This window comes from Pan paniscus, chromosome 1 (genome assembly GCF_029289425.2).
Source record: "Pan paniscus chromosome 1, NHGRI_mPanPan1-v2.0_pri, whole genome shotgun sequence".
Lineage (NCBI taxonomy): Eukaryota > Metazoa > Chordata > Mammalia > Primates > Hominidae > Pan > Pan paniscus.
Window position 1 is genome coordinate 115,587,933 of NC_073249.2, and position 26,612 is coordinate 115,614,544.

Below are 26,612 nucleotides of genomic sequence, written 5' to 3' on the forward strand. Positions count from 1 at the left end.
TTGAGTAAAACATGGGAATTTGTAGTTGTGTGATCCTCTGGCGTTGATGTGGAGTAGGAATAAAGTCTTGCATCATTTTTATAATGTGGGAGGAAATAGAATGGGTAGGTACAATCACTTAAGTTCTGCCTCTCAAAGATAAAACTTTAATTTTGTGGACACTTAGAGAAAGTAGCGGGTGGGGGAGCTTGAGGTGAGTAGGAATTTGCATAGCCCTTCTCTTCCTGGACTTAAGAATGATGGAGAAAAAACTCAGTGAAAGAGATAAGGAAGCAAATGTGTGGAAATGTGTGATAAGGAAGGAAATGTGTCAAGGTGGTTACAATATGGAAGGGAAGCGTAGGTTTTTTTTTTCTTTTGTTGAGATGGAGTTTCACTCTTGCTGCCCAGGCTAGTGTGCAGTGGCATGATCTTGGCTCACTGCAACCTTCGCCTCCTGGGTTCAAGCAATTCTCCTGTCTCAGCCTCTTGAGTAGCTGGGATTACAGGCGCCCACCACCATGCCCAGCTAATTTTTGTGTGTTTAGTAGAGACAGGGTTTCACCCTGTTAGCCAGGCTGGTCTCGAACTCCTGACCTCAGGTGATCTGCCCGCCTTGGCCTCCCAAAGTGCTGAGATTACAGGCATGAGCCACTGTGCCCGACCAGAAAGCATGGTTTTTGAAGGACCATATTTTATTGTAAAAAAATGTTTTGGTTCAGATAGATCTGTGCTGATGAGAGTAATTCACATCTATCAGTGACCACCACCAAGATATTTATAAACCTTATCAAATACAGTAGGAAGAACAACCAGCACAATTTTGGGTAAATGTATATGTTGCAATGAACAAAGAAGATAGTTTAAAATAAAAGATGACCACAGAATAATTAGAAATGGTACTGTCACATATGGGGTGATTTGCTAGGTCCTTCACTTGAGGATAGTTCTAGTAGAGTGAGTGCAGAGCTGATGACAGGTTGAAATGAGATCAATCTATTTGTTTAAAAATATACAAATATTTTGCATTTAATTTCATTGGTTAAAATGTCTAAACATTAGAGTAAACCCATTTCCCTATCTACATCCTTACTCTGAAGTCCACTAATCAAACCTACTCTTCCACGGCTGTTCTCTGGTCCACCAAGGGCTATGAGGCTCACCCCTTGGATGGTGCTCAGAACCACAAGGAATACTGAAGAAGCCTTGCCTATGATTTCAGGTGGCATCAGACATTGGGCTAATTTTCAAGGTGTCTCTCCTTCCCAACAGGACAGTCGGAGTCTGGTTCTTTAATAAATAGCTATATGGACCTTACTTACTGGTTCACAATCATATTACAGCAGCAAAAACACCCAAGCTCTAACTGCTGTGGGCCTCCAGCCATGTTTCCTCCAGATAGCATGTTAGAAAGGACAGGAGATTTTAAAAATCAGATTGGACTTCAGAGGGCTCCAAATCTTCTTGCCACATCTAGACCTGAAAGTAAAGAGCTCTGATTATTAAGAGGCAGATTCTTGTTGCATTTGGACAGCGTGAGTAATGGTCACACTGAACACATTAGAATCAGTTGTGAAATTGATTTTGTTTCAAAAAAGGATAAGTAAGCTGTAGTCTCAATTTTGAGTTAATTGAAATTTCTCAAGAACTTCATCAGCAGCTCACATGATACAGTTTTGGAAGAGTAAACAAGGTAAGCAGACAACTCTGGGACCCCAAACACATTTTCTTTTTTAGTTCTCCATCAAAAATAGGCATTTCTGGAGTTTTGGTCTCACTGAGTGATCACAGGACTGCTGCAATCCAGGGAACTGAGGGAGCTGTGAGCATCTGAGAAGAAAGGTTAGCTCTTGTTTTAAGTTGTAGAGACAACTTAAAACAAGTTGTGACACAATTAGTGATCCCATAATCTTTTATCATCTGGTACAACATTTAATATAGTAGCATTCTACTTACTGTGGAAACTCCTTGTTTCACAAATGATGTTCTGCAGCTTCAATATGTAATGGATGGACCATCAAAGTTCAAAATATAATAAGGAATTTAATTCCCAAACAACATCCTTTAACATTCTGGTGAAAGCCCAGCCAGTGTCACTGGTTGAAAGTGCCTTCAGTGGATATAGCTATATTTCACCTGTCCCTGTGATCATGAGGTACCAGATTCTGGTCAAGCATTTCACTTTGGGAGGCACCATGTTGTAAACATTAGGAATTTCAGTTGCAAACTAATTTTCCATTCTGGTAGTAACTCTTACCTGGAGTGTCAGCTAAGTCATGAAAATTGTTTAGATTAGAAAATGCACTTTTTATATACAGCCTAAATTAGCTTCATGTTCTGTAGTTTCTGCAGCTTGTCTCAGAAATCCTCTGAGTAGAACTGATGTATGAGACCCTTTAAGACCATTATCCAACTGCAGTTTGCTTGGCAGAGTTAGCATTAATGCACCCTTTGATCTAGGCACCTGGAGGCAGGTAAGACAGGCTCTGCGTGCACCACCGTCCCTGGACCTGTTGTGGCGGACTCCTTGAAGCAAGATCAACTTGGGCTTTGTTTGAGTTTTTAAAGTCTTTTTTTTTAATGTAAAATTTGTCATTTTAACTTTTTAAGTGTACAGTTCAGTGGCATTAAGTTCATTTGCATTTTTGTGCAGCTTTCACCACTTCCATCTCCAAAACTTTTTCATCATCCCAAACTGAAACTGTACTTATTAAACAGTAACTCCCCTTCCTCAAGACCCTGGCAATCACCATTCATCTTCATTTCTATAAATTTGACTATTCTAGACATACGTGTAAGTGGGAGCATACAATATTTGGTTTTTTTGGAGGGGGGTTCTGGCTTAATTTTATAAGATGCTAACTTGTTCCTCAAAATGTGTTCTATAAACTGGCAGCATTTGCATATCCTGGAACTTGCTTGAAATACAGAATGTCCAGATCTACTGAGTCAGAATTTACATTTTCAAAAGCTTCCTACATGACTCATGCATATTAAAGTTTGGGAAGCACTGACTTAGATTACCTTTTGAGAATTCCAGATGGGTCAGAAACCAGACAGAAATACTCAGTAGTGAGAAGCTATGGTGTATCAGAAGCTGTTAGGCATTTCGTGGTTTGGTAGTGAGCAAGACAGATACAGTTTTCCTGTATTCAGCGACTTAGTCTAGAGAGAGAGACAGGTTGGAATTAAGTTGTTTAGGTGCTAGCCGAAAGTAAAGATTCGTAGAAAACAAGGGTTCGTATCCCAGTCATCAAAGTGATAAATTGTCCCTGCTTAACATTTAGATTAAATTTAAAAAGTAATAATTAGGCCAGGTGTGGTGGCTCACACCTGTAATCCCAGCACTTTTGGAGGCCGAGGTGGACAGATCACTTGAGCTCAGGAATTCGAGATCAGCCTGGGCAACATGGTGAAACCCCATCTCTACAAAAAATACCAAAGTCGGGCACGGTTGGTTGCGTGTGCCTGTAGTTCCAGCTACGCGGGAGGCAGAGGCAGGAGAATCACTTGAGCCTGGGAGGCAGAGGTTGCAGTGAGCCAAGATTGGGTCTTTGCACTCTAGCCTGGGCGACAGGAGTGAAACAGTCTCAAAAGAAAAAATTAATTGACAAACATTGTGTATATTCAAGGTATACAACGTGATTATTTGATAGACGTGTAATGAGTTATCACAACAAGCAAATGGTACACAATATAGTTTCGGAGGGCTTATGTATAAGGGGACTAATTAGAAAGGTTTGGAAATGGTGTAGGAGAACCAAAGGGCTAGTGCCCAAGGGCAAGGGAAGGGAGCGGTTACCTGAAACTGGAAGAAAAGATAGTTTTGTAGAGCATCTGCTTTGAGAGCAGCAGTGACTTTTATCAAGAGATAGAGTTACCTTGATGCCACATCACGGGGTGATCCAGGAGAATGAATACGCCGATTTCTGTCCTCCCTTCCTCTACTCTTCTGTCAGGCTGAACCCAACAGAGCCCATTTGATGTAGTCCAAACAGACAGACTTTCAGGGGCAGCAAGCGAGGTGGAGAAAGATGGGAAATACTAATAGAAGGGCAGTTGGAAAATATGTTTAGTCTACCTTTTTGCCCCTTATCATCCTCTCTTGTCCTTAATATAGGTGAAATTTCATGTCCTTAACACAAGAGATGCCTAGAGTCCCATCAACTATTTTATCATTAAGGGGTGATAACCATTTGTTCGTGCTTCCATCTTAACCCTAAAGGATTAGGTATCATTAGTGTCCTCATATAAAGCAGCAGTAGAAAAGTGAGAAGAGAAAAACAAGGAACGAAATATAGCTGTTAGAGTTCCTACTCGTAAATGGTCATACAGCCTAAGTATCATGGCCATCTTTTCCCACCATCCATTCGACGTTGGGTTCCCCTCACCCTCTGAGAACCCCTCGTCCAGGTTCCCCTCGCCCTCTGAGAACCTTGGTGAGATGACCAAACCTGTGTGCGGGGTCTGAGTTCTTAGTGATTTGCTCTTTATTGGGTTTCTGCAGCTTTCCGTCATGGGAATTACTGGGCAAGGGAGTAGTGGAGATGTCCCAGTGAGTCCCCAGAGTTGCAAACACAGTCCTCCTTTCTCTGGTTGTGTAGCAGCAACTCAATTCCCCCCTGGTAATTGGCATCAATTACCCCAACTGGTGCAATGGCTTCTTTCTTTACATTTTTTTTCCCCAGTGGTCTAAGGAGCTCCAGATGGCCAAGAGGTAGCCTTAGCTTCTAATTCATTGAGACCATAACTGTACTGGGTGAAACATTCCTCATTTAATGCTAGAATCTTCAAGCCTACTTAGCCAGGACTACTGAATAAGCAGCAAAAACTCTTCAAGTGAATTATTAGATATAATAGTAAAAAACGCAACTTCTGTTCCTACCTCTTGGTTCTTAATTGCAGCTATGCATTTTGGCCTTGGGAGAGATGACACCATATATTCTCCCTGATTTAAGGCATAGTGGCATTAATACAGTGGACCAATATAATGTTTTGTGGGCTACTAAGAAATTGAAGTTCCCTTTGGACTATATTATAACAAAAAGTGGAAGAGTTGACACAGTCCTGGGGCAAGATGGTATTAATAAAAGTATACTCTTGTCCCTACCATACAAGTGCAGTTTCCCCAAATTTCTTAATGATTGGAATGGAAGATAAAGCAGGTCAGTAGCTGTATGTCAAGTGCAAGGAGCTATGTCATTTTGCTCCATTAAAGAACAGAACATCTGGAATTGTAGTTGTGATTGGCAGCACAACCTGATTATCAACTGTAATTCTTCAGAATTTGTCTGGTTTTCACACCAGCCAATTGGGTGAATTAAGGGATGATGTGGTAAGAATCATCACTCTGCATTTCTCAAGTTTTTGATGGTAGCATTATTTCTGCAATTCCTCTAGGGACGTAGTAGTGTTGTTTTGTTTTGTTTTGTTTTTTACTATTTTTTTAAACTATAAAGTTTAAAACACACACACACAACACACACACGCATACATATATGCAACTCCAGAGGTTTCTGCCTGACCCTTCCTACCATAACAGTCCTCCTACCAGAGGCCAGGGAAATAACGTAAGGACTCTGCTTGTTACTGATATCTATTCCCAGTATACATTCTGGGACTTGGGAAGAATCACATAATAAATCCGTGGTTATGCTGCTTAGATGGACTCAGGCCAAGACTTCATTTACCCTTTGAAATTTATAAGCCCCCAGTGACATGTTAGGCACATTGGTGTTTCCAGTCTCTGAGAATCAGTGTAAATTTAGAGACAGTATCTAATGCCCCTGCATAGTCTAGGCATTTCTTTTTCCCAGTGTGAAGTCATGCAGCCCACACTATCTCTGGGGAAAGCTTGGGTGAAGATTCAGAATGCATACCTATAGCTACATTGCAGGATCCCTTCTCAGAAGGACCCAGCTTCCTCATAGTTAAGTGGCTCCAGGACTGTGAACTAGTTTAGATCTGGGAACTGGGTAAAAAGCTATGAATATGAATCCCTTCTATAGTAATCTGGGTTCGGTTTCTGTCTTGTAGACCTAGAAATTTTCCACCTATGTATGTCTAGCTGCACCTTAGTAGGCTGCTCATTTATTTCATTTCTTGGGACCTTACCATCAATTAGTCATCACTACAAATTCTTACAGGTCAAAACACCATGATTATCATTTCTTTATATTTAGTTTAATTAACTTATTTATTTGAGACAGAATCTTGCCGTCACCCAGGCTGGAATGCAGTGGCACAATCACAGCTCACTGCAGCCTTGAACTGCTGGGCTCAAGTGATTCTCCCACCTCAGCCTCCCAAATAGTTGGGACCACAGACATGCCAACATACCCAGCTAATTTTTTAAAAAACTATTTGTAGAGACGAGGGTCTCTCTATGTTGTTCAGGCTGATCTTGAACTCCTGGGCTCAAGTGGTCCTTCCACCTCGTCCTCCCAAAGTGCTGGGATTACAGGTGTGAGCCCTGCGTCTGGCCCATGACTATCATTTCTTTCTTATGGGGTTTATTGTGGTCACTGCCTAGCTTGTATCTGATTGATCAGGGAACTGATTCCCTTGCATCTATTCCTACCATTATCTCCAGCATACAGAGGACAGCCACCATAGAGCTGCACCTTTTTGAATTGGGAATCAGTCATCATGAGCAAAGGCACAGCACTGGGAAGGTGGGAAAAGACAAACTCAAGATGGTTTGGCACCCTGCCCCCTTCCTGCCATCCAGTGGGTCTCTGCTCCATTCCTTCTTTTACTTGTCTATAAGCATCTTCCTAGAATATCCTTTTGATTGTTTCCCTTTCCTGCCCAGATACCTTCCATGGTAAAGAAGTTTCTAAACCATGTTCTTCCCAAACAGTACATCCTGCATGTTTTCTTAATCATACTTATACAAAATATAAGTAAATAGGAAAAAGTAACTATAGTAACAGTTGCTATTGGAATTCCTCTTTGGATTTATTAGAGAAAGTACCCTAATATCTGCCTTGGGTATAGATAGTGAAAGCCCAAGCATTTTGGGTCTGGTTAGAACTAAACTGTAGCAAACAAGGGAGGAGTTTTTCAGGGACTCTGGAATGGGAGAGAACACTGGGATAACTGAGAGGAGCCAGGAGTTGGTGAAGTCTTTGCATTAGGGGATGTGACACTTCACAGGCACCCCTCTCCCCTATGTTTTTACTAAAAACTACCAAGAACTTGATGTGTAAGGATTTCTTATAGAGGCCAGTAAAAAGGTTAAGTCATGCACCAGGAAGCTTTGCAGAAAAACAGTCTATACCCAAGGATGCAGGAGCACAGAAGTAGAGAACATAAGGAGGAATTCTTGAGAATTTGCTGGATTATCAGGGACACTTCGGGCTGACACAGGGAGTGGGGCTGGGATTATAGGCAGAGTGTAATCAGACCACTGAGGGGCAGAGAGTCTCTAACATCTAAGTTACATACTTATATTTTAAATTTTTGTGATTTTAGTTTTTGCTTGCTCCATTAGAGTAGAAAATAAGTATTTGTTGAGTAAGTTAGAAAAATGAATGAATGAATGAATGAATGAATGAATTGCTTTCAGGACTATGCCACAGAATGTTAGAGTAGGAAAGGACCTTAAGGATCTATTAGTTAAACCTGTTGAGCAATTAGTTCAATGTTGTTAGGTATTGATCTTACTCCAAAGATAATAACCATTAGCAGCAATAACAACAGTCACTGCTATGAGTGCCTACCATGAATCAGACAGTTTACATTTATAATCTCTATTTTTTTAAACCTTTCAAGAAAATGTCATTATTGCTACTTTTCAAATATGTTGTCCAAAGTTTCTCAATTAGTAACCCAAATCTGCCTGTTTCTAAGCCGGGGTGTGCCCACCTCTTTGGCTATGCTTTTTCTCAGCTCATTCATTCCAAAGACAGACCATTTAACCATTGGATCTGGGGCAACAAAGGTGGATCAATCGTGACTCCTTCACTAAAAAAGCTTGCTTTGTAATAGATGAAACAGTTTAATTTTTAAATATAGTGTTATAAGGGTTTAAGTAGTAGCACACTGTCAAACTTCTGTTGGAATGAAAAGAATAAGAACTGACGACCACAAAAAAGCAATTCTGCTTAAACCAGTGTCTCTCACCCTTGTTACTATTAAATTATCAGTACAGGCGGTCCGTGACTTCTGATAGTTCAACCTACGATTTTTCAACTCTACAACAGTGCAAAAACAAAAACAAAACAACAACAACAAAAAAAGTGTTGTCAGTTTGTTCATCGACTTATGATGGAGTTACATCCTGATAAAATAGTGGTTAGTTGAAAACATTAATATTTTTTATTTTATTTTAAGTTCTGGGATATATGTACAGAACATGCAGGTATGATGCATAGATATACATGTGCCGTGGTGGTTTGCTGCACCTGTCAACCTGTCATCTAGGTTTTAAGCCCCACATGCATTAGGTATTTGTCCTAATGCTCTCCCTCCCCTTGCCCCCAACCCGCCGACAGGCCCCAGTTTGTGATGTTCCCCTCCCTGTGTCCATGGGTTGTCATAAACATTAATATTTTCAACTTACAATGGGTTTATCGAGATGTAATCCCATCATAAGTCAAGGACCCTCTGCACTGAATATACTTCATTGTGGAGGGCTGTCTTGTGCATCAAAGGAGGGTTAGCAGCATCCCTGGCTTCTACCCATTAGGTGCTATGGCATACCTTCTTCCACTGTTGTGACAACCAAAGTATCTCCATACATTGCTAGATTGGGCAAAATTGTGCCCAGTTGAGAATCACTGGCTTAAAAGGAAAAAGGCCATTGCATGGATGTGCAATAACACCTTTAGCCATTTCCTAATGATGTCATTTAATCAGTTAGGATTTTTGTTTTGTTTTTAGTATTTTGCTGTTACAAATAAAGCTGCAATGAACATTGTTTCTTTGCGTACTTGGGCATGATACATTTCTAAAAGTGAAATTGCTAAGTTACAAGATTTTATATTTAGGATTGCGATATTGGCTATATGACCTGTAAAGACATTAAACAAATAGCACTACCTTTACTATTTTATTACAAATATTCTTTTTTGAATTTCCTCAATTTTTAAACTTAAATAAGATCCATGAAAGTATGGGTTTATATGATAATATTCATTTTCCTACTATACATTAAAATAAACACATTAAATATTTTTAAAAATCCCTCATGCACAACCAAAAATCATCTTTTACACCAAATATTGGAACACTCCCTTCACTTTAAAGATGTGGTAACTGACTAGAAAAGAGTCTTCCCTTCAAGTTTACAGCGATCTGCAGTCAATATTCTTTGGATTTTTTTTTATTATTCAACCAACTGATTTTGTTTAAGTCATACTTCTCTAATTCATTCACATGGGTATCATGAAATATTTGGCCAAATGCTCTGTTAAAACCAAAGCACTTCACATCTTTGATCTTGCCTTCATCTTGATAATTGTTGTAAAATGTGAGAGATGTCACACTGCTGCAGGGATTTCTTCAGTTACTCAGTAAAGGACATTTGCAAATGGTCATTTCTAACTTCATGAGAACAGGCTAAGCACTAGGGAGGGATATTGTCTAAGTATCCGGGTGGTTGGGTAAAAATAAAAAGCAATGGTTGTAATTTTTTTTTTTTTTGACAGCAAGAACTGAAGGAAAAGGATTGAGAACACACAGAGCGACATGACACACTGATTTTCAACATAATCCCCATTCAGCATTTTACTATTCATCATCTCTGAACATATAGGGGCATAGTTGCCAGCTCTTTGGCACGGTCATCCCTGCATTATGCAGAGGTCATTCCTGGGCATCCATTGTTATATCTTGGCATTCTGAGCATCATCAGTCATTTTTGCAAGGCACAGAGGGGTCAGGTCTGAGATCTAGCCATGCTCAATGCAGCAGAATAGGAATCCAGAGGATGACTCGGGTGCAGATGAATTAAGTTCAAATTGGCAGGCCAATTTGGCTTCTGTGTTAGGTACAGCATTAGCAGCTAGTGCCCCTATTAGGAGTTTTGGTGGAAGGTCACAGCCTAGTGGGCAATCTCAGTGATGTGAAATCTTGAGGGGCAGGGGATACTGTGGGAGGAGGCTCAGAAGTGGAGGAAAGTTCCACTTTCAAAGAGATCTTAAAAGACAGGAGGCCTTTAGGCTGTAGGATATGAGGAACCTAGCAAGACAGAGTCAGAAGACCCAGGCCCTAGGACCCAACTGTGGTGCCAGCAGTTTGTAGAACAGGAAGAGAAGTCAAAGCAGGGACCAGACCCAGTTACAAGAATGAGGGCACAAGGGCTAGGAATGGGGGAACAAGAGCATGGTTGTTGTAGTCAGAAAACGTACCAGGGGTAGTCTAACCAATGGTACAAGTTGTTGCCAAGCATGATCCAGTGTTGGTCTCAGGAGGCCTAATTATCTCCTAATTCAGGTTAATATTAGTCCAAGGAATGGATGGTGGCATTGAGCATGCAAGTGGGACCCAAGTTGCCTCAGTGATGGTACAGAGTGGGAATCGGATCTGAAATCATTTTGGCAACAAAACTCATGTTTTCCTCACTGCACTCATCATGCTACTTCTCCAAGAAAGAGACACATACCCTAGCTCTAGGGATATGATCATTCTGTTCACTAAATCATAAGCTCCTTGAAAGCAGAAACTGTTTCAAGTGCCGAGCAGGGCATGGCACATGCTCAGTGATAATTTGTTGAATACATAAAGAAAGGCAAAGATGGATGAAGAAAAGGAGACATAGTCTGGGTTGGGTGGGGTATTCCATCAGGCTTTCCCAGAGTTTCAGTGAAATACTCCAAACATTCTATACAATTTTTTGCTTTTATTCCATCATATCCAAGCAAACTGCTGATTTAAAACAATGACTTTCCTGGTTTCTTCATACTGGAAATGAAGGATAGATGTTATATGAATTTGACCACTAGTCATTATTTCCCTGTGTTGCGGATTATATTGACATCTGGTTAATACCTCGTGGTAGTTCATGTGGATTAGATGAGCAGCATCAGTCTCTGTGAAGGTGGGCATAGGGTCCAAGACCCTCTGTAGCAGAGAAAGAAAACTGATGAATCATAAAAGCATCTGGCTTGCAGTCTGGTAATAAAAACGGTATATATATATATATATTTTTTATCTTTCGTACTCCTGTTGTTGCATTTTTAAAAAACTGGCTCTTAGATGTCCAGAATTGTATCCATCATATTCTTGAGGTTCATGACACATCCTCACAATTGGCTCATATACTGACTCAAATATTGTTGACTCATAAAAATTCAGGTTTTGCCTTCTCCTGAGAAACTGAAGGATCCAGCAACACTGGGTCTGTTTCCCTGCAGGGAAACCATTAGCAGATGCTCAGAGTGCTGTCCCTCTTTATACTGATCTCTGTTGTCTCCTGACCAAGAGGCTTCACGTCAGTTGATGTACATCATTGGGCATGAACTGTTACTTTTCTAATAAAATAGAGATAGCTGTTTTATTGCATCTACACCATCCATTTACATTACCTGCCTGGCAAGCGTCATTTGAGTTTGAGAACTCTGCTCTGCTGGGCAACCCTTTTGACATCCCTAATAATAGCTACCATTCACTGAGCCCTTATTATATGCGAGCACGAAACTAACAATTTTTGACCCATTATCTCTTTGATCTCTATAAAGCTCTATGAGGTAAGTCTGAGCTGTCATCTCCATTTTACAAGCATGGAAACTGACCTCACAGAGGCAGGTAATTTGTGCAAGATTATAAAACTTCTAAGTGGTGACACTGAGATTCAAACTTTGAATTCAAACCTTGGATTCAAAGCCTAAATCCAAAGCTATGGTTTAAACTTTTTTTAAAAATCATGCTGCTTCCCAGCCAATAATCTTTTAATAATAGAATTGCTGCTACCATATGGGGTTTCTCCCCCATATTCAGTCCCTGTGGTACTGAATACCAGGAAGACCCTCTTCCTGGTATTCAGTGCCAACCTGGTGCTGTTGCTTTGTTGGAGAGGGAGGCCAGGTCGTTCTGGGGTCACTGTGACTCTCATAAATTACTGATCCTGGCACTGGGGTGTGTGTGTGTGTGTGTGTGTGTGTGTGTGTATGTGTAGCTGGGCTGTCCCAGCGCTATCCACAGGGAAGCTCCTATAAAGGGCTCCATCTCTGGCCTCACAGCTTTCAGACCATTGAGATGTGGAAGCTGTTGCTGTGGGTTGGTGAGTGTGGCAGGTCCCAGCAGTGTCACTCAGTCCAGGAAGTGCCAGGCTTTATGAGTTCGTCATCTCTCTGGTGCCTGAGAGAGCAGCCTGAGACTCAGGGAAGCCTAGATTAGGTAGAGATGGGATGGGCCATAGTTAACGGTCAGAGGTCAGAGGGACCCAGGGAGAAGTGGTCAGAGCAGTGGTTCTCAAACCTGGTGGCCCATTAGAAATTGTAAATGCCTGAGTTCTACCTTGGACCAGTTCTGTTAGAATCTCTGCATGACCAGCCAGGATATCAGTACTTCTTAATTTGCAGCCAGGGTTCAGAACCACTGGCCTCGAGCTTTTTCTGGGACTTCTAACACTTGTCGTTGTCCCTGGGCAAAGCATGAGCATATACACATGTTTATCAAAAAGAAAAGGAACTTATATCTAGCTCCACTGGTCCAACTTTAGAGACTAGGAAACGAGTGAATGGTGTGTGTGTCCCCATTTGTGTGTCTGCATCTGCATAAGGTGGTGTGTTGGTGGGCACCCTTGCTAATCAGAGGGTGTGCTGTGGCATACCACTCTGGTGAGGGTATGAATCTTTGTGTGACTCCTCCCTTTGTTTCCCACAGGGCTGGTTCTTGTGCTGAAACACCACGATGGTAAGGAAACTGTGTTTTCCCTTCCAGAGCCAGGGAGAGTCTCTGGCTGAGAAGTCCTCCACATTGAGTGTCCCCTGCAGCCCACCTTGCCCTGGCTTCTCTGACAGGGATTATTGATCCAACACAGTTTCTCAGAGGATTTTTGGTCACCTGCTGTTTGTGTCGCTGACTGTGTGCCTTGGTCCAGACTTGAGAATCTGTTCTGACCAGGATTTCACAAGGCATTCTTTTCTTCCTGAGACCTCAGCAGTGGGGGAGGAATAGAACCTCAGTGTAGTTCTGAGGTGTACTTCAGGGCCAGGGAGAGAGGATATGAAAATGTGGCCTGGTCTCTTGGGCTGCGTTCACATTGCTTTCTGGAAGCTGAGCTCCATCCCCTCCCTTGGTTTCTGCCAACTAATGTGTGCTCTCCCTTACCAGGTGCTGCCCATAAACTCGTGTGTTATTTCACCAACTGGGCACACAGTCGGCCAGGCCCCGCCTCGATCTTGCCCCATGACCTGGACCCCTTTCTCTGCACCCACCTGATATTTGCCTTTGCCTCAATGAACAACAATCAGATTGTTGCTAAGGATCTCCAGGATGAGAAAATTCTCTACCCAGAGTTCAACAAACTAAAGGAGAGGTGTGTTCATATTGGATGTGGGGGTTGTATTTCAGATTTCACAGGTATAAGATAACAGTCTATTTCTCCTGTTACTCTTCAACTTTCTTCTATTTCTTCCAGTCCTAGCTTCCTCTCAAATAGGGGTCCAGAGCACCCCCAACTTGAGAACTCCTTGTCACAGACACCTTGAGCTCTTTCCTGCCTCCTTACTTTTGTAGTTGCTGTTGTCTCTGCCTGGAATGTGCTTCTCTCTCTTCTCTGCCTGGCAAAACCCAACTCAGCCTTTGAACCTAGTTGTGAGGATTTTAGTTATTAATGCTGTTAAAGTGGGCCTACACATCCCAAATGCTCAACAAATGCTCATGTTTTTATTACCGTTTGTTACCGGTGAGCTACTCCAGGGAAGGGGCAGTGTCTGCTGTGTTGTTGTATCCCCAGTGGCTAGGTCAGTGTCTCACACAGGGTTGGTGCTCAGTAAGTGTTTGCTTACATTTTCCTCTCTCCAGAACTCCTGGGATCTCTCTGTGCCCAAGGGAAGGCTTGTTACTGCATTAATGGTTATAGATGGGCAGAGTAAAAGTTCTATGCCACTAGATTATAAACTCCCTGAAAGTGGGGAGCTTATCTGTGTTGTTCTTTGTTCTAAAGTGCCTAAAGCAGTAAATGGCACATAGACATTGCTCAATAAATATTTGTTGAATAGGAAAAAGAGAAACATTTTAGACTGCTCTTTTTTTGGAAGCATCATGGGGACATGCGCGAGTTTGGCAGACTTTGTGCAGCCTTGGAGTTGTTGGGCTGTGATGGCCCTTGGGTTGATTGTTCTCTCTGTCTTTCCTCCTCTCTCCTGTGCTCATCATCTCTCTCCTTCTATCACCTTCCCCCTTTTCCTTTCCTTACCTCCCATCTCTCCTGTTTCCTGTTTTCTTCCAATGAGCAAAATAAAAGAATGTGGCAGCAGCTGCCCACCGGAGTGAAGAACCCAGCTCATCAACCCTCTCGCTCACATCATAGGAACAGAGAGCTGAAAACACTACTGTCCATCGGCGGGTGGAACTTTGGCACCTCAAGGTGAGACTTTGCTGTTATTCTCTTCTCCCTGGGAGGGTGGAGCAGGCTGGTTAGACGTGAAGACAGAGGGGGAAGGCAGCTTGGCCATGCGGACAGCAAAGCTAGCACAAGTACTTCCCCAACTCATGAATCTTAGACCCCTGCACTCAAGGGATATCCCGGCCTCTTCTCCATGGTGGGTCAGGGGAGACAAGGAAGTTCTAGCAGGTGGTGAGAAAGAGGCTGGGGGAAAATTAGGGACAAAATGAGGCACTCATAATTGTTTCCTCAACCTTTCATAAGAGGCAAGGGTTTTGTCTCCAAGGGGAGGAATCAGGTGCAGGATGAGAATAACTCCCAAACCTCACAGGTTTCTTCACTTTATTAGTGGATCCAGGGATATCAACCTCAAAGGGTTGGAACAGAGGAAAGGAAATAACAAAATGCTAAGCTTAGTGCTGGGACATAGTACATGTTCAGTATGTAGCAGCTGCTCTTGTTAGCACTTCAATCTCCATGAGACAACGTGGAGATTACAAACTGCCTTCATATTTTCTGAAGAAACATTTCCCCTATTTCATGGCTGAGGCCTGGGTTAGAGGCCGTACTTGCCTTGTTGCCTTAAAGGCATGAGATACACGAGAGGGAGGCCTGGTGGGCTGGGAGTGTGTGAGGATGCACTTTACAAGATGGAGGAAAGATTCAGGGCAGAGGGGTGAGAACTAGCTCTGCCCAGCCCAGGATTCACCTCTTCCCATCTCTGAACACTCCCTGTGCTCCAGATGCTGGGCTAGGGCTATACACGCATTATCCCGTGAACACTTGGAGGAAGCTTTACAAAGTGGTTGTATTCAAAATTGGTAGAGCAGAAAGCACAAGTCACAGGTATTAAGGAACTTGCCAAATTTGTCACAGGTATTCCTCAGAGATTGCCCAGCAAGGAGGTGGGAAACTGACCGTGGAACCCAGATCTATTTATGAGTCTGGTTAATTTTTTAATCATGGCTCATCTCAGGACTACCCCAGAGTTGCTTAAAGTTCAGGTCCAATAAGTTAGAATTTTTCCAAAGTGTCATCACTACGGAAGAGAAAACAAGTAAAATAGAAAAATATCAAACAAAAAACGAACAGAAGAACACAGGATCAGGATCCCGTTATCAGAGCACAGGCCTCTTGTGCCAAGTTATACAGCCCAGGCCCAGATTAACTCATAGATGTTTCTGGACATGCTGGCCCTTGACTCATGTTCTCTCCCCTAATCCAGTCAGGTAGAAAATGTCAGTGCTAGGACAGGTTGTGGGAATTGAGTAGTTACCTATGAGGAGACAGCACAGAGAGGGGCGGTGCCTTGCCAGTGGGCATACCATGTTTTGAGGGCAGAGCTGGACTGAGCCATTTCTCCACACCCCAGGCTGCATGCTTGGTTCTGTGCCTGCTGTTCCCTGTGCCATCTGGCCTTGGGGCAGTACATGGTTTTCAACTTCTTTTAGCTGCCTGAATTCCCTACTCCTGGGTATTGAGCTCCTGGTTCTGGGAGAGGCATATAAGAAGGTGGGAGAGTTTTGGAAATCTGCCTTCCTTTTCTCCAGCCACATCTGCCAGGCCCACCACAGGGCACCAAGCTTGCAAGGGGCCTTGTAGGAGGTTGTGATTCTGTGGATAGAGTTCTTTGCCTTACCCCTGGTCTCCCTACAGATTCACCACTATGTTGTCCACATTTGCCAACCGTGAAAAGTTTATTGCTTCAGTTATATCCCTTCTGAGGACACATGACTTTGATGGTCTTGACCTTTTCTTCTTATATCCTGGACTAAGAGGCAGCCCCATGCATGACCGGTGGACTTTTCTCTTCTTAATTGAAGTAAGTCTGGTCTAGAAGCGCCAGAATCCAGAAATGATTCTACTTTTATATATCTGGGCTTATGGCAGGAGAAGAGCATAAGTCCAGGGCCAGGGGCAGAAGAGGGTGACAGAATGTTCTTTTACTGTGAACCCCTGGAGGGTAATACCTGTAACTCCCTGAGGTTGCTCTTTTCGCTGCACCTGGGGCTTGCTCCAGTCCTCCAGCCTAAGGGATGCCTTCTCTCTGCAGCTCTCTGCACTCCCTCAGGCAGTGTCTGTCTGAATTCTGTGCTTCTGAGCCTGCTTGCCACCCCTCAATTGATTAAATCATTTACCACATCAGCCCTCATCTGCCTGTCTCAGGAGCCTGTGGCATGGCCCATGTCCAACTCACCTTCGTGTCCCAGAGCCTGGCTCAGGAGCTCAGTAAATGCTTCCTAGATGACACTCCCCCCAGGCCCCGCCTCTCTGTTTGTCCAGTTCTCTGTGTCTTTCTGTCTTTCCTCTTAGGAGCTCCTGTTTGCCTTCCGGAAGGAGGCACTGCTCACCATGCGCCCGAGGCTGCTGCTGTCTGCTGCTGTTTCTGGGGTCCCACACATCATCCAAACATCCTATGATGTGCGCTTTCTAGGAAGGTGAGTGGATATTGCTTTGGTGGGGCAGGACATTGGTGAGAAGCAGGTGTCTTGAGCTCAGAACCCCAGAGCTTCCCAAGCACTGTTTTTGAGCTCACCGTGTGCCTGCCCTGATGTCAGTGCAAGTTTGGGGCTGGACTGAGGAGCATGGGTGGGGAGAAGGGCTAGTTCCATTATACCCTGAGGGTTTCTTTAGACCTCAGAGGGAGGTGATGTAATATCTGCCCACAACAACGTTAGCACGGGTAGAGTCTTCTGCACAGCCTATTGCTGGGTCTCATGAGGAGAGATTCCCAGGGGCCTGTCCTCTTTCTACCCAGAGTATATCTGTAGACATACACTATGCAGCGGATGCTGGCATCAGAGACAGATGAATTAATAATCACTGTCACAAAAACAAAAATAGGAATGCCCAGTCACATCCAGTATTCAGAGCAGTTCTTCATGCAAAAGTTAAAAAGCTAGACAAAGAGCAGCACATAAATCTTTTTGGACATGTCATCTCTAGGTATATTTTCTAGAATTTTGAGAATCAAGTATTTACAGAAGAGGAAACTGAGGCAGATGCAGACCAAAATAGAAATGGGATGTTCCTGTGTATGAGTGTGCTAGAGAATTGTTTCAATGTGGGAGGAGGGTGAGAGACACAGGGGACATGGAGTGTGTTAGTGTTGATCTTTTAGCCAGACAGGATTGAGAGAGTCCTGCCTTCACCCAACTGGGCAACATTAGGCAAATTAGTTAACCTATCTGAGTTTCAATTTCTTCAACTTTAAAATGGAGATAGTTACACTACTTAGGGAATTAGCCAGATTAAAATTAAATTAGATAATCAGTGTAAACCCTTATCCCTGTGACCTGGTAATGATGAACGCTTTCTACAGGAGGTGGGTTTCGATGGCTCCTGGAATTGTAGAAAGACAAGCTATGGAACAGACTGCTTTTACTCATGACCATTTGTGCAGATGCCTGTTAGCATTTATATCAGGCCTGAGTGTATTTTCTCTCATCTAACTCCTGCCTACCTCCACAGGTACTCTCAGGATGCATAGCTCCTCATATACAGCTGTTCCTAACCAGCTGTTTGTTCCAGTGGCAGGTGGATAGCACAGCCTGGGCAGGCCCCACAGGCAGAAGGAGCAGGGAAGCTCTGGTGACCAATGTCTAGCTAGTTAGCTAGACAGTGCTGTGATGCTCTGACTTGAAAATCTGGCTAGCCCAGTCTTTATATCTCTTCCTCCTGCCCCTTACAGACTCCTGGATTTCATCAATGTCTTGTCTTATGACTTACATGGAAGTTGGGAAAGGTTCACAGGACATAACAGCCCCCTCTTCTCTCTGCCTGAAGACCCCAAATCTTCGGTAAGGAAAGGAAAGATCTCAGGTGGTCCAGACATCTGCCCCCCTGAGCTCAGGCCATTGGCTCTTAGTAACAAGGAGGAGTCTGGATTCTTCTTACCTGCAGGCATATGCTATGAATTATTGGAGAAAGCTTGGGGCACCCTCAGAGAAGCTCATCATGGGGATCCCCACCTATGGACGTACCTTTCGCCTCCTCAAAGCCTCTAAGAATGGGTTGCAGGCCAGAGCGATCGGACCAGCATCTCCAGGGAAGTACACCAAGCAAGAAGGCTTCTTGGCTTATTTTGAGGTGATGGGAATATCAGTCTCTGTCTAGCAGTTGGGACTCTCCCACCCCCAGCTGGAGCAAAGGCCAGGACAAGGGGCAATGGCAAGGGTGAGAGCTGTAGACAGGGCAAAGAGGTGGTCTATTAGTACAAGAGAAACCCACTCTCTGCGATATTTTCTTTTTCTATGGGATAAGTTATTTGAGTCCTTTGTAAGGGACGAAGGACTTGGTGGAATCTGGATGGAAGGGTTTCATTGCACCCCAAAAATGATCTTATATGCTATACAGGTAAACCCTGACTTTCTGTATGGCCTAAATAAAAATCATTAATATTTGCAATATATATAATTTCAAACATATGCAAAATTAAAAGAATAGTATAGCCTCTGTACCTCCCCCACATACTACTCACTCAGCTTCAATCATTAATAATTCATGGCCAATTTTGTCTCATCTCTGCTGACTCCCTCCCTCCCTACTACTAGATGATTTTGAAGCAATTCCAAGACATTATCTACTACAGGTTCTTTCTCTCCACTCCAGCTCTACCCTCTTCACCTTCATCTCAACCAAGCTTGCTATTGGGTGGCGGAAAGAGACATGTTTCCAAGGGCATGTAACCACCAGAGGTGGCAATACGAGCCACATAAGTGTGTGGCTGTAGTGACCTGGAAAGGTCTTATGGAGCAGGTAGAGTTTGAGCAGAGTTTGAAGCACAGGAAAATCCTGATGGACAGGAATGACTAGACGGGAAGGACTTCCTAGGTAGTGGACAGCAGGTACAGAGGGACAGGGTGAGTACTTTAGGCAGTAGTGGAGGTGCTGCAAGTCTCTCCAATCTCTGCTCTGCACTGGATGGATGAGGGTGTTTTTCTGCTAACCCAATGAAGCATTTTTATGAGTGCTGGCATAGTTGAAACAATGTTCTTGAAGGGCAAAGAAGCTTTGATAGACAGACCCTTTGAAGCACCAAAGGAAAAAAGGAATGGCTTAGACATTAACTTCTGCAGCACAGCTTGCGTACCTCTACTTTTTTGCAGCATATGGTTTTTAGCACAATGCTGGGCACCCAGTGGACACGCAAATGCTTAATTATTTGTAGCAACGTAGTTCTCCCTGCCTTCAAGAACTTTAAATCTACTAGAAGTTCAGGTGCTAGTTTGAGAACTACCTATATGGGGCAGTCTGTGCTGGGATCTAATGAACAGGAGAGACTTGTTTATGAAAACACTTTGAATGAGATACAGATTTGGTCAAGGATCATGTATGTTACTCTTACTATTTTGGTACTGGCATTATACCCCTGGCTTGGTTTCTTAAGGATGTCATCCACTCTTTGGTTCCCTTTTTTCCATCATGGACAGTAGAGGGAGGAACGGGTAACAGTAGGAATTTATTCAAAATAGAGAGGAACTCATTTGTGAGTGGCCTCTCCATTCTCTCTTTGGTTTACCTTCTTCTCATTCGCTGGTTAGGGATTCTTGGATTCTTTATCCTTGGGCAAGGAACAACTGTCTCCTGGTGCTTATCTCCATGGCACTTCCCAGAACTAACCTGGTGGTCCTCTTGGCAGATTTGTTCCTTTGTCTGGGGAGCGAAGAAGCACTGGATTGATTATCAGTATGTCCCGTATGCCAACAAGGGGAAAGAGTGGGTTGGCTATGACAATGCCATCAGCTTCAGTTACAAGGTGAGACCCTGGCTCTTTCGTGTTCCAGCACATGGTTTCCTACCGGCTTCCATGGGGCCCTTATTTGTACAATGCATGTATGTGTATTGGGTGGAGGGTGAAAGGTGAGGATGATTAGACCAGGGGTTTCAGGCATGCCTACATTTTAGTTCTAACTGCGGCTTTATAATCCCATCTGTTCCAAGTCTCTATTCTGAAGAGAAAGAATCTAGGTTCTGAGGGAATAAATAGTTCTCTCAGTTCTTACAGCTTTTCGATGATGTTTTTGGTCTCTTCCTTTCCATTTGGACCAGCTAATTTCATAGCAGATAAATACCAACACAAAGTAGATCATGGTAAGTGCTCTGTAAATATTACTGACACGTAGCAGAAATGAGGAAGTCTGGGAGGGCTTCCTGAGGGAGGTGAGCAGGAGTAGGAGAAGATTATGACATTGGGGAAAGGCTCAGTGGTGTAGAAAGCTTATAGCAGATCCAAAGAAGAATTTGGGTGAAGCAGAGGCTTTTTATAAAGGGACTTGAATGCTGGTAAAGGTGTTCAGTCTTCATCCTGTGGACATTTTAAGGCAAAATCAGGTTTCTACAGGTGGATGACCTTTAATTTTCAAACTTTTAGAGCCAAACTATGACCACCACCCTCCCTTCATGTAAGTGGTATTTTATGAAGTTGAATCTGGCAGGTTTTTATAGTGAACTAAAAGAGAACTGACATGCTCCAGTAGTTCCTAAACCTGCCTCTGTTTTGGAATCACCTGAGAGACTGGATACATGTAGAAATCATGGTTCCACTCCTCAATATTCAGTAGGTCTTAGAAAAACTTTGGAAACTATTTTAGAATGCCTCCATATATGATCCTTCCAAATGCTAAGTTGGCATTTTGGGAGCTCTGGGCGTGGACACAGAGGTGTCCAAGCATGAGATAATGAGGGTCTGGACTAGGGTAGTTGGAAGGAGCAGCAGTTTAAAGGTGAGAAATTCTCGGAATGTGGCAACTGCTTGGATATTGAGACTTAAATAGAGAGAATTCACAGTTCTCCTGTTAACGGTGATGCAGAAATGGCAGGTGTTGGCTGTTTTTTGGGGGAAGTTTGTGTGGGAAGCACCAGAGAGGAAGGCACTCATGAAGATTCACTGCGTAGCTCCTCTGTGCGTTAACACTGGGTGGGGCCTGCTGGGGAGGAGAGAGATAAAAGAGCATGGCTTCTCCCCTCTGGGATCTTGCTCTGTGGTTTGGGAATGGGAAGACACAAACAGGAAAGATTAAGGACTCAATGGATTTACCCAGTTGGATGGAGTTAAGTCTATGACCCATAGGACATCAGAGAGGGGATTGATCCCTTGTGTTGGGGGAGGCCCTGGGATGAGCAGCAGAGGGTGGTCTTGCTTTGAGGTGCAGTTACTGTAACTTGCAGAACTAGGTGAGGGGACATGAAGCCAGGTTGGGGATGGTTAAGGGATTTTGACATAGAATATCAGAGCTAAAAGAGACCTTGGGGATTATTGTTGGGAGATAATTATACCCTGGATTTCTCAGAGTTCCTGCACAGTTTGAGGATTCTGGGCAAAGGAAGCAGACAAGCTTTACTAAAAATAGAGAGCTGCTTTCCTCTTTCCCCCAGAGCCATTTGCTTACCTTCAATGATTGTGAAAGTCCCCTTCCCAGGGAGGACTTGTTTACATTCCAGGTTCTCTCCTCTCTCTGGAAGGGAGGAGGGCCACATATGTCAACCATTCTATATAAGCTCTGAGTCTCATAATTTCAGAGTTCTTCTCTGTAGCGCAGACCCCACTGCATATGCAGGTGAATTGAACATCTGACCTTCATCACATTGTCCTTGGGACATGGAAACTGACTCAAAGTGCTATTCTGGCTATTTTGCTTTGTTTTTTTTTCTGTGAGTAATAAATATTCTGTCCTCTGATCCAGAGGTCTGGGGTGTTGGGGTATGTGAGTATGTGTGTGTGTGTGTGCATGTGTGTGTGTGTGTATACACACAAAACTGGCAGACTAATTTGTTAGCTTGTAAGTAGCATAAAAGTCTCAGAAACTTCACAGTTTCAGACTTAATGATTGGATTCCTCCTTCCTCTTATTTTACATTTGGGGAAAGTCAACTCCTGAAAGGAGCCATTTGACTTGGCTAAGGCACACAGCTATTTGGACCTGATAGATTCTGTCTTTTCCATCAGACTTGACAGAGAGCGCTGGCAAGGTAATAATAAAACCTGGACTTGAATCTAAGCTCTGCCGTTTAGTTGTAGTGGAGGTTTTAAAAAGTGTGGATGAAAGCCTTTATTTTCTCATCTGTGAGAAGAATATAATATTTTGTGCTCTACTGTATTTTATAGCATCACTGTGAGATAAGGAAATGAATTTTAAACAGTAGAGCAATATCTACAGTTTAATAGGGTAATAATGGTGATTAGTGAGGTGGGGAACCCAGAGGGTTAGTAGCTAACTTTTATTGAAGATTCACTATGTGCCAGGTATTGATCCAAATATCTTATGCATGGGAACTCTTTAGGAAAACTTATGTAGCATTCCTATGTAACATAAAACATAAGATTTACCATTTTAACCATTTTAAAGTCTGAAATTCAGTTGCATTAAATACATTCATGTTGTTGTGCAATTATCACCACCATCCATCTCCAGAACTTTTTCATCTTCTCGAATGGAAACCCTGTGCCCATTAAACAGTAACTTCCCCTTCCTCCTTCCCACATCCCCTGGCAACCACCATTCCATTTTCTGTTTCTGTGAATTTGACTACTCTAGGTACCACACATAAATGGAGTCATACAGTGTTTCTTATTTTGTGCCTGGCTTATTTCACTTAGCATAGTGTCTTCACGCTTCATCCATATCGTATGTAGTATGTGCATGTAAGAATCTTTTGGGTCTAAACATGTTGGACATGTTATTATCCTCTTTTTTTTTTTTTTTTTTTCACAAATGAGGCAGTTAAGACACATAAGGGTTACATAACTTCTTCAGGATCCCATAGCTAATAAACAGTAAAAGCTAGATTCAAATGCTGGCTACACTCCTAACCACCCAGCTACATTGCTTCCTGAGGGACTATCTTCAGTTTTTTGCCATTGTACCCAGTCTAGAGACTGACAAGTACAGCAGGTTGACTGACTGTTACTTTTACAGGCATGGTTTATAAGGCGAGAGCATTTTGGGGGGGCCATGGTGTGGACATTGGACATGGATGACGTCAGGGGCACGTTCTGTGGCACTGGCCCTTTCCCCCTTGTCTACGTATTGAATGATATCCTGGTGCGGGCTGGTAAGTAGCTGTGACCTAGAAGCTGGGGCTGGAAGTTGCATAACCAGGCACTGGGTGAGTCCCTTCTGCTAGATCTAAATGCCTTGGTGAGGCAACATGACATTGAGGGGAGAGAAAAAGCTTTGCCAGGCCAATATGTTTTCCAGTCTTTGTTGGGATACTTGGCCCTTATTTAACCTCTTTGAGCTTCCTTTGTTCTATTTAAAATGGGAATAATCTGTATACTCATGACATTATTTTAAGAACTAAGTGAGCTATGGAATGAAAATTCTCATAGTTAGCACTCAATATATGTTATTTATTTCTCTCTTTCTCTTACTCTCATGGGCAAGGGCTGAGGGAATTAGGTTTCTTTTGATATCTCTTTTTGATAGTAGCGGCTACCCTGGCAATTAGGAAATGGAAGCTAGCATGCAAGAGGTGAAGCATCCTTACGGATGGTTTATAATCTTCATTTTATGGGTAATGCGACTGGAGCCCAGTCAGGTCAAGTCTTTAGGTGGGCCCCAGTCCCATTGTTCACAGCATGCTGTCTCTAGCCTCCTTGCCTCTGGCTTTGTTCCTGGTGCCTCCTACAACATAGAGACATAAGAAGCTTCTCCTTGAGCATTCATCAAGTAATTATTTAGAATTAGGCCTCGAGGCAAGGTTTTGCTGATGATGCAATCAGAGATGTCAAAGTGAGGGCTTAAGCACAAGGAATGGGTGGGCTCCTTTCTGAGGTCATTCATGGAAAATGTAGCAAATCCACTGAGTGCCTGTGGGTGTCTGGGACCTGTGAACATGGCGGGGTCTGGAGCAAGGCTTCTATGTGGTGGGATTTCATCTATGTCCTCAAGTAGGTATAGTATGAAATCTTACACTTCTGAATTTTTGGAGCAGGTACTTCAGCGCTGGATTGGTTCTAGTTCTGCCAGTAATTAATAGGATGAGAATGAAGTGGTAGGAATCTCATTCTTTTCTGTTGATTTTCTCTAGAGTTCAGTTCAACTTCTTTACCACAATTTTGGCTGTCATCTGCTGTGAATTCTTCAAGCACTGACCCTGAAAGGCTGGCTGTGACCACGGCATGGACCACTGATAGTAAGATTTTGCCCCCAGGAGGAGAGGCTGGGGTCACTGAGATCCACGGAAAGTGTGAAAATATGACTATAACCCCTAGAGGTACAACTGTGACCCCTACAAAGGAAACTGTATCCCTTGGAAAGCACACTGTAGCTCTAGGAGAGAAGACTGAGATCACTGGGGCAACGACCATGACTTCTGTGGGTCATCAGTCCATGACCCCTGGAGAGAAGGCCCTGACCCCTGTGGGTCATCAATCTGTGACCACTAGACAGAAGACCCTGACCTCTGTGGGTTATCAGTCTGTGACCCCTGTGAGTCATCAGTCTGTGAGCCCTGGAGGAACGACTATGACCCCTGTCCATTTTCAGACTGAGACCCTTAGACAGAATACAGTGGCCCCTAGAAGGAAGGCTGTGGCCCGTGAAAAGGTGACTGTCCCCTCCAGAAACATATCAGTCACCCCTGAAGGGCAGACTATGCCTTTAAGAGGGGAGAATTTGACTTCTGAGGTGGGCACTCACCCCAGGATGGGTAACTTGGGTCTTCAGATGGAAGCTGAAAACAGGATGATGCTGCCCTCCAGCCCTGTCATCCAGCTCCCGGAACACACTCCTCTAGCTTTTGACAACCGCTTTGTTCCCATCTATGGAAACCATTCCTCTGTCAACTCAGTAACCCCTCAAACAAGTCCTCTTTCTCTAAAAAAAGAAATCCCAGAAAACTCTGCTGTGGATCAAGAAGCCTAAGCCCCTCTGGTGTCAGAAACCAGGGAAAACCCTTGTCTTTTCTTCTAAGTGACATGTTGGAAGCCTTCTCATCCCGGGGCAAAGCAGGCATCAAAACCACAATAGGCCAATCTCTTTTCCATTAAATAAACTGTAAACACAAGAACCCACCGAGTTCTCTGAGATTCTTTTCTTGAATTGAACTCTGCAACTCAGTTGTCAGCTTCTTCCTTTCAAGGTCATTTTCCCCACTGCTATTTTTGGAAAGAGGGAGTTTGTGTCTAGTCTACAATGGTGCTATCTTGTGTGGATTATGTGCTTCCTTCTTTGCTGTGAGCAACTGCTCACTTCACTGTTGGTTGGAGCCAGAATCTCTTCGAGAACAGTTTCCACCATCCTCAAGGGGAGCTGACATGGGGAGGGGGAAGTTGAGTCTTCCAATTATATTCTCTCCTTGGTAAAATCCTTGTTTTCCCTGAAAAAACAACCCCATCTATTCTCTCCTCAAGAAGTGTTTGAGGAAAAGGTATAAAAAAGGTACTTTAAAAATTATTTTATTGTAGTATTACCTTCACACTTCTGCTAGGTCTCCTCTAGAAACACCAGTTCTCACACATTAAATCTTTAATCCACCCAGGGAACATTTTCCTAGGCATGACTGTCCCTCATAAGTTGCTATAGACACCAGATCAATTTCTAGCCCTCCAATTCTAGGAGCTAGTGCTACACAGAGTGGGTGCCATACCTATTATTATGTTACTTTTTCTTTTGGAAGTGTAGACTCCAAGTCTTTAAGCCGGAGTCTGAAATTAAAATGTCCATAGGACCAGGCACCTGCCATAAAGATTGAAGCATGTGAAAGCACATGGCCATTTGCTTAACAGAACCTAGGTCACATATGAAACCCTTTTGCCTTTACAAAAAAATTAGCTGGGCATGATGGCTCATGCCTGTAGTCTCAGCTACTTGGGAGGCTAAAGTGGGAGGATCACCTGAGCCCTGGAGATTGAGGCTGCATTGAGCCACGATGGTGCCACTGCACTCCAGCCTGGGTGACAAAGCAAGAACCTGTCTCAAAATAAATAAATAAATAAATATTTCTGATGAATCTGAGTTGTTTTTCTGTCCCATCTTCTGCTTGCACTTTATTCAAGGGCAACTTGCCTTCCAGTTTCTAATTTATCTATGTTTTTTTTTCTTATTTATAAGCTTCCTTGAACTTATCTCTTA

General features: G+C 43.3%; 1 protein-coding gene across 6 annotated transcripts; it reads left to right on the top strand.

Moving 5' to 3' along the window:
- Positions 1–816: 816 nt before the first annotated feature.
- OVGP1 (oviductal glycoprotein 1) lies at positions 817–25,551 on the top strand. 6 transcript variants are annotated; one of them, XM_008963015.5, is made up of 10 exons: positions 817–12,840; positions 13,261–13,465; positions 14,396–14,518; positions 16,193–16,358; positions 16,850–16,974; positions 18,228–18,336; positions 18,440–18,625; positions 20,178–20,294; positions 23,454–23,589; positions 24,568–25,551. In XM_008963015.5, exons 2-10 carry the CDS (start codon positions 13,386–13,388, stop codon positions 25,401–25,403), a joined length of 1,878 nt encoding a protein of 625 aa, XP_008961263.4. In that variant the 5' UTR covers positions 817–12,840; positions 13,261–13,385; the 3' UTR covers positions 25,404–25,551. The 6 variants fall into 6 exon arrangements, with proteins under 6 accessions (XP_008961263.4, XP_008961264.4, XP_034789401.3 ...); XM_008963016.5 differs by having other exon boundaries at positions 14,462–14,518; XM_034933516.3 differs by lacking the exon at positions 817–12,840 and having other exon boundaries at positions 13,336–13,465; positions 13,568–14,518.
- Positions 25,552–26,612: the final 1,061 nt, after the last annotated feature.